This window comes from Herpailurus yagouaroundi, unplaced genomic scaffold (assembly GCF_014898765.1).
Source record: "Herpailurus yagouaroundi ecotype Mexico unplaced genomic scaffold, PumYag 190, whole genome shotgun sequence".
Taxonomy (NCBI): Eukaryota; Metazoa; Chordata; class Mammalia; order Carnivora; family Felidae; genus Herpailurus; species Herpailurus yagouaroundi.
In genome coordinates this window covers 18,923,169-18,931,427 of record NW_024412421.1, presented here as the reverse complement: position 1 = coordinate 18,931,427, position 8,259 = coordinate 18,923,169, and the positions used below count along the sequence as shown (strand labels likewise).

General features: G+C 37.0%; 1 protein-coding gene across 2 annotated transcripts in view; it reads right to left on the bottom strand.

The window, feature by feature from the left end:
• Window positions 1-4,176: 4,176 nt before the first annotated feature.
• Window positions 4,177-8,259, bottom strand: part of CBFB (core-binding factor subunit beta) — a 57,596-nt gene continuing 53,513 nt past the window's right edge. For both annotated transcript variants that reach the window (XM_040498271.1, XM_040498270.1), the window contains exon 6: window positions 4,177-6,448. In XM_040498271.1, the coding sequence (XP_040354205.1) occupies window positions 6,426-6,448 (23 nt within the window). In that variant the 3' untranslated portion in view covers window positions 4,177-6,425. The remainder of the gene's footprint in view (window positions 6,449-8,259) is intronic.

Sequence of the window (8,259 nt, the reverse complement as noted above, 5' to 3'; positions counted from 1 at the left end):
ACTTCGTGCTTCTAGTCTTCTCTCCAATCAACCAAAATGAGCTTTTTTAAGAGTCCATTCCCTCAAGCTCACAACCGTAGTGGTTTCCTGTTTGCCTGTGGGAACAGCCTCAGTGTTTTAACATGGCTTAAAGGTCCATTCAGCACTGCTTGTGATCCTCCCCCTGGCCTATACTGACCCTTTCAGATTTATCTCATGGCTGCAGCCTCCTTCATTTCCATGTTTCAGCAATACTCAACTGCTCATAGTTTCTCAAACTTACCATACTCATGCCTCGCTGCCTGTAATACTTTTGTCACCTCTTTGCTAATGTAATGTCTTCCATTCTTGAGATTTCAGGTCTAAATCTAAAGGAAACCTTTTTTGACCACCTAGACCAGGTTCGATGTACCACCTAACAGTCAGTGCTTGCAGTGTAACTTAAATGTTACTGCTTTTGGGGGCATCTGAATGGCTCAGTCGGTTACATGTCTGACTCTTGTTGATCTTAGCTCAGGTCAAGATCTCATGGTTTGTGAGTTCAAGCCCCACATCAGCTCTGTGTGACAGAGTGAAGCCTGCTTGAGATTCTCTTTCTCCCTCTCTCTACTTGTGCTCACGAGTTCTCTTTCTCAAAATAAGTAAACATTAAAAAAAAAAGTTACCGCTTTTGGTCAGTTTTGAGCTTTGCTGTAGGTTTTCGAACGGAACTATGATACGTTTTAGGCACTAGATACTCATTTTCCCCCCAATAATCCTAGCAAGTAGTCATACATATTTTTTTAAAAAACAGTAAGCCTCAACATTTTCCTTTTTTATATTAAACTGACTTTTTTTGGTTGTATGATCTATGTCCATCTCACAATTTTTATATTGATGTGAACCAATATATGCAATTAAAAACCTCCTAGTAGCCACATTAAAAAAAGATAAAATTACTATCTTTAGCCCAATACATCAAATATCAATATACCCCGTATACAAAAGCATGATCATTTATATGTAATCAAAATAAAAAAAAAATTAGTGAAATATCTTACTTTTTTTGGTACTAGATCTTTGCTATCTGGTATTGTTAGCAGCGTGTATCAACTCTGACACTAAATTTTCAAAGGCTAAAGTGTAATAGTCCCCTAAAACAAAGTTTTAAGAGAAAAAACATTTTATATTGCCTCAGTTTTTAAATTTAAATAAAAAATTAAAATCAGACCCAGGGGCACCTGAGTGACTCAGTCAGTTAAGTGTCTGACTCTTGGTTTTGGCTCAGGTCATGATCTTACTTTGTGGGATAGAGCCCTTCATCGGGCTCTATGCTGACAGCATGGGACGTGCTTGGGATTCTCTCTGCCCCTCCCCCACTCATACTCCCTCTCTCTCAATAAACATTAAAAACAAAAACACATCCAGGAGTTCCAGCTACAAGATCAAGCATCACCTTAGCTCTCCCACTTAAAACCCCCTTCCCTCAAAACTTTCCCTGATTGGCTCCCTTATTTAGGTCCCAGCAAAAATGTTACTTCCTGACACATCTTCTCTTCCCACCCTAATTCTGCCTTTGTATGACCTAATCACCATTTATACCATGATGCTATTTTAGTTTATTCACAGCCATCTGTCACCTTACCATTTAACTAATTACTAATTGTTCCTCTGCTCCAGCAGATGTAAACTTCATTAAAGAGGAACTTTGTCCATTTTATTCATCTCTAGAAAACTGCCTGGCACATAGTTGGCTTACAATAAATACTTGTCAAATAAAAAAAATAAACATTAAAAAATAAGTTCCTTGGTTGTACTAGCCCCGTTTCAGCCGTTCCATAGCCACACGTGGCTAGTAGCTACCATACTGGAGACACTGTGGATAGAGATTATCTTCTCTAATCAAAGATTTCTCTTTGTCTTTTCTACTCACATTTCCTAATGTTTCTGAAACCTGAATAAGGCCAATGATGACCCTAAGTTGCTGAAATTAATTCTGAGAGTTAACTAATACAGCAACTGTTTAAAAAGTATCCTATATTTTAAAAAGCCAAACTATGGGGCCCCTGGGTAGCTCAGTCTGTTGAGCATCTGACTTCGGCTCAGGTCATGATCTTGCAGTTTACGAGTTCAAGCCCCGTGTCAGGCTCTGTGATGACAGCTCAGAACGTGGAGTCTGCTTCAGATTTGGTGTCTCCCTCTCTCTCTGCCCTTCCCCTGCTCACACACACTCTCTCTAAATTAAAAACATAAAAAAAAAAAAAAAAGCCAAACTACCATTTTCACCCACAATCCCATCCCCCATTTGTAATTTTTTAGCCTAGACACATTTTTGGAATGCTATATATGTATATGTGGTAGTGCTCTAAGAAAGAGAACTATTGCTATCTAGAGTTAATCATGCCTTGAAATCTGCTTGCAAGACTGAAATATTTGGGAGATCAAAACACCAATGTTGTCTTGTAATACCCAATTATACACACACACACACACACACACACACACGGCAGTGTGGCTGTGGTGGTTTAAAAATATGTCCACAAACTCTCACTATACCACCTTTGAAGAGAGATGAAGCTTAATACTCCTCCATTTGAGTTGTGGGCCTGACCTAGTGACTCACTTCTAACATAGAATATGGCACTCCAAGATTAGGTTATTAAAAAGACTGGCTTTCATCTTGAATCACTAGCTCCATGGAAATCAAACTGCTAAGCTGTGAGCTGTCCTATGGAGACACTCACATGGCAAGGAACGGAAGGAGGTCTCCATTCCAAAACCTAGCAAGAAATCAAGGGCTTTCACCCAATGGTGTCTCAGAAACTGAGGCTAGGCAATGAGTGGGCTTGGAAGGGGATCCTTCAGCCACAGGCAAGCCTGGAGATGACTGTAGCCTGGGCTGAAAACTTGACTCTAACCTCAGAAGAGACCAGAGATCAGGCAACTGAACTTCGCTTCTTCCAGCTTTTTTTTTTTTTTTTTTTGGAGAGTACACAAGTGGGAAAGAAGGACAGAGGGAGAGAGAGATATAGAAAGATAGAAAATCCTAAACAGGCTCTATGCTGAGCATGGGGGGGGGGGGGGGCAGGGTGGGGAGGCTCAATCCCACAACCCTAGATTCATGACCTGAGCCAAAATCAAGAGTCAGATGCTCAACCAACTGAGCCCCCCAGGCTCCCCTGCTTCTTTCAGATTTCTAACCCATAGAAACTGAGATGATGGTTATTGTTTTAGGCTGCTAGGATTTGGAGTAATGTTTTATGCAGCAATGGATAATTCATACAAGGGCTTATAACTTGAAAGTGTTCCCCATTGCCAAATAAAACATAAATCAATTATGATACTTATTTTCCCAAGTAACCCAAAACTGGCATATCCAAATACCCAGTTCTAGAGATGATATACTTACTAAAACCATGATGCTACTGCTCAATTTTTGAAATTAACCCTCATTATTCTTTGGAATTTTCCTTAATGGTACCAGTTCATCATTTGTATTTGTTATTTGCAGCAAATCTGGTGGTGAATAATGAATTGTTTCATTATGAATCAAGCTTAAGGCATGCTTCTAAAGTGAAAGGCTGGTGTAGGAAAAATGCCAAGAAAAGTCCTAAGCTGGGGTGCCTGTGTGGTTCAGTTGGTTAAGTGTCTGACTTCAGTTCAGATCATCATCTCACAGTCTGTGGGTATGAGCTCCACGTCGGGCTCTGTGCTTACAGCTTGGTTCTTGGAGCCCACTTTGGATTCTGTGTTTCCCTCTCTCTCCCTGGCCCTCCCTGGCTCACGCTCTCTCTCAAAAATAAACATTAAAAAAAAAAAGTCCTAAGTATGGTTGATATAACACCAGCACAATCAAACTAAGTGTGTATTCCTACAATGACTACCTTGAATAATGGTACTAATCTGAATGTGTAATTTTTGAAATTCTTCCTCTCCTGCAAGGTCAGTACTTCATAGTCGTATCTCATAGGATGGGTATATCAAACCAGATTTTTAAAAAACCATAATATACATTGGGCACTTAGTATTCTTTGTGATAATTCTATTAAAGGCTTTCTTTGAAATCAGTGGAAATGACCACTAGATGCCACTGTTGTTAAGGTTAAAAAAAAAAAAAAAAAAAAGGGATGAAAGAACATTTCAGAAACAACCTAAGTCAATTTTCATGTCATAATGAGCACCAGAACAGAAATTGTTGGATAATGAAGAGCCAAGAACTTTTTTTCACTACACATGAGTTTATTGTGAAAGTAAATTAAACATACAAACATACAATATGGCTAATGGTGGCAAAAGCAATCTGGCAGCTTAAGGCAAGTTTTAATGGAGATGAATTTAGAAAAGATGATGCAATGATGTAATTTTGTTTAAATATAGATCATGGAAAAATATCAAATTGCATCAATAACTTAATAAAAGTTTTCAAAGCCTGCACTACTGGAGAAAAAGGGCTTATGATCTTAATGCCAGCATTAAGACAGATGGAAACAGCACTGTGCTAAATGACAGGAAGAGTCGAATATTTACAGAAGGGTGGCAATATGAACATTTAATAACATTTGATCTTAGTTACCGGTGGAATGAAAGCCCTTAGCTAGAAGCAGTAGAGGAAAATGTACCATCACCATCATGTTATTAAAAAAATTAAGTGCAGAAGTCAAAAAACCAAGGAGCTCTGTGATAAAGTAACCTTAAAACACCACTTTAAGGGCCACTTAAAAGGTGATTCCCTCAGGGGAAATTAGGGCACTGAGTGTGTAAACATGTGAACTGCACAACACCAAATACCAACCAAATTCATTCATAGTACTTAGTTACACAAGATCAGCATGGTCCGTTATGATGCATTATTGTTTATAACAATTTAAACACACTCCCTTACCATGCATGACTTCAAATATATAACAAATATTTTTATTCTGAGATACAGGATATGTTTATGAATCATAAGACCTATATACAACAAAAGTCACACCTCCCTCATCAGTCAAGTGTGTGTGTGTGTGTGTGTGTGTGTGTGTGTGTGTGTGTGTGTGTTTTAAATGCGATGACCTTACTCATACTTCAGTTCCTTTTCTGAATTGACCATGTCAGTTTTTCACTCTTTAAAATAATGTCATTCTATTACGATAAAATATATTTTTGCAAAAATTCAGAAATGTAGTAACATTTAATGAATGTGACCATGAAAAATATTTGTAAGGAGGTTCCAAATGACTTAGCACTTTTTTCCAGTCTTGTATTAAAAAAAAAAAAAAGTTGCATTTAATTTGATAGTGAGCCTATTTTAAAAATATTCTTATACTAATTCATCTCAAAAGGTTCTATTAATAGTTCTTCTGGAAAATACCATATATATAACCTGTGAGGTTTTTCCCAGAATAATTAATGAAGAAAATGTATCCTCTGCACAGATGAACATTTTCTAAGACTAATCTTTCATCACCCAGCATTGTTTTTACAAAAGCATGCATTATAAAATACACATAAAAGCAGCTATCTTAAACATGATTTTAATACAATATTACCTTGGTAGCTGATTCATCACTGTCTCCAGTTTAATATGCTGTTACATACATGAAGGAGCTCCAGTATCCCTTTTCTGATTGACTTAAAAAAAAAAATCCCTGAATAAAACAGAAGCCAGCCTGTGACTTCTTTAGGCATTTCAGTAGAGTATTACCATCTATGGAGAGTATCTCCACACAAACTCATGATTACAGAACAGAATGTAAAACAGATCTGGGGCAGATTAGAGTTAATACCAATTAAAATTTTTTATGTTTAAGGAGGAAAGAAAAAGGAGCTGATTATCAACATTTAAAAGGATACTGCAACTTTAACAACTGTAAACTTTGTGTTAAAAGGCTGTGGCAGACAGCTCTATGCTACTAGGTCTTCAGCTTGTAAATAATGCAAACACATCAGCAGTTTTAAAATGCCATAGACTATAAAAACACAGAAACAAAACAAATAACCAAGAATGTCTATCTAAAATGAAGCTGTGTAACCAACACATCTAAAATTCCAAAAATAATTAGAACAACCAATTAGGGGGAAAAACCCTCTGAAAAAATTTTAATTTCTTGACTTGTTTTTAAATGACATAAACTTTTAAATTAAAATGGAGGAAAAGAGCTTTACAAGTGGATAGTTTCAACTCATTTAAAATAATGCCAACAAGGTAAGCTTGCATAGAAAAAAATGTCAAATTACTGGCTACATGCATACAAAATTAGAAATGCAGGTATTATAATCATAGTGCAAAACCATGGCAGTTTGTGATGTCTTGTTACTGCCTAAGGTTGAGAAATAGACTGCGGTACCTCCAGTTATCACAGTTTCTGGTCTTTTAATGATTATTTCTGCTGACTAGAAACAATGTAAATGTAAAGATAGGTGGGCACATCTACTGTGCTAATTAACGAAGTTTGAGGTCATCACCACCACCTAAATTGGAACCAGGACTAGGGTCTTGTTGTCTTCTTGCCTGCAATGACAAAATTATAATTTGGGGTCAAAACATGTTTTGAAAATCAAAGTGCTAGATAAATACAGTATAAGACACAGTAGCATTTAAAAAATGTTTACAACCATCTTTACATGTAAGAGGAAAAAGAACAATTTAAATTGTGTATTAAATATTTTGCTAAAGTTTCCAAAAAACCAAGAATAAAAATCTCATTATATTCAAAAGAACATTATCAAAATATGTACTATGTGTAGAAGAACAACAAATCCATGTTTATAGTTTTTGGACTACAGGGTTAAACACATCATCCATTTACCTTAGAATCAAACTTCCCCTTTGAATAATAGCTGACACTTATTGAACACGAACTATATCCGGGGCACTGTTCTAAGCACTTTTCATAGATGAACTGATTAAAACCCTGTCAGCAACCTATAACATAGGTGCTACTGTTTATCTATTTTATAGTCACACAAAAATATAGAGTCTACCAACTGTATGATTGAATAATGTAGTAGTGAATTTCATCTTACACAATGCCATCTCTGCCAACCAAGCTGTAACTAAAAATCTCTACCTCCGATAATAAAATCATTACTATGGATAAAGAATTGGCTTAAAACCAAAAATGGGTACTCTTAGAGCTTCCACTAAGAAGAACTGCTTCAAGGAGGTCACAATCTAAGAGTACAAGTAAACAGAATTTTAACTCCTTTGATTATATACATCAAAATTGAAAGGCCAGGTTCTATTTTTCCAATGTAGAAATAATGGACATGACTATTTACAAATACCTTTATATGATTGCATAAATATGGAGGAAAGAAAGACAGGAGTACAACACGAAAATTTGTTATTTAACAAGTGCAATTCTTAAAAAATAACCTATCCCCCCCCACCAAAAAAAAAAACCCAAATGCAATTCTTAATGAATAAATTTGAGTAAGGGCCGGGCACCTGGGTGGCTCAGATGGTTGAATGTCCAACTCTTGATATTGGCTCAGGGCATAATACCAGGGTTATGGAATTGAGCCCTGTATTGGACTCTGTGTTTAGCATGGAGCCTACAAAAGATTCTCTCTCTCTCCCTCTGCCTCTCTCTCTGACTCGTGCTCTCTCTAAAAATATAATTTTTTTTTTTTTAATAAAATCTAGGAGCACCTGGGTATCTCAGTTGGTTAACCCCCAACTTCAGCTCAGGTCATGATCTCACGGTTTATGAGTTTGAGCCCTGCATCAGACTGTCTGCTGTCAATGCAGAGCCCGCTTTGTATCCTATCGCCCTCTCTCTGCCCCTCCCTGCTCATGCTCTCTCTCAAAAATAAACATTAGGGGCGCCTGGGTGGCGCAGTCGGTTAAGCGTCAGACTTCAGCCAGGTCACGATCTTGCGGTCTGTGAGTTCGAGCCCCGCGTCAGGCTCTGGGCTGATGGCTCAGAGCCTGGAGCCTGTTTCCGATTCTGTGTCTCCCTCTCTCTCTGCCCCTCCCCCGTTCATGCTCTGTCTCTCTCTGTCCCAAAAATAAATAAACGTTGAAAAAAAAATTAAAAAAAAAAAAACATTAAAAAAATAATAAAATAAATTGAATAAAATTCAAAACAAAACAAAATAGGGAAAAAATTACAGTCCCTGATCCACTTACATACACAGAAGTATTTTTATAACAGTATTAACAACTAAGAGGTTAGACAATTATAAACACTGAGGTTTTCAAGTTTCACTTTAGAATAAACATTTCTAGTCAAACTGATGGCAAATTACTTAATAGAGCACATCTAACAACTAACAGGTCCTGCATGACACTCTCTGCCACTATTAAGTTTTTATGGA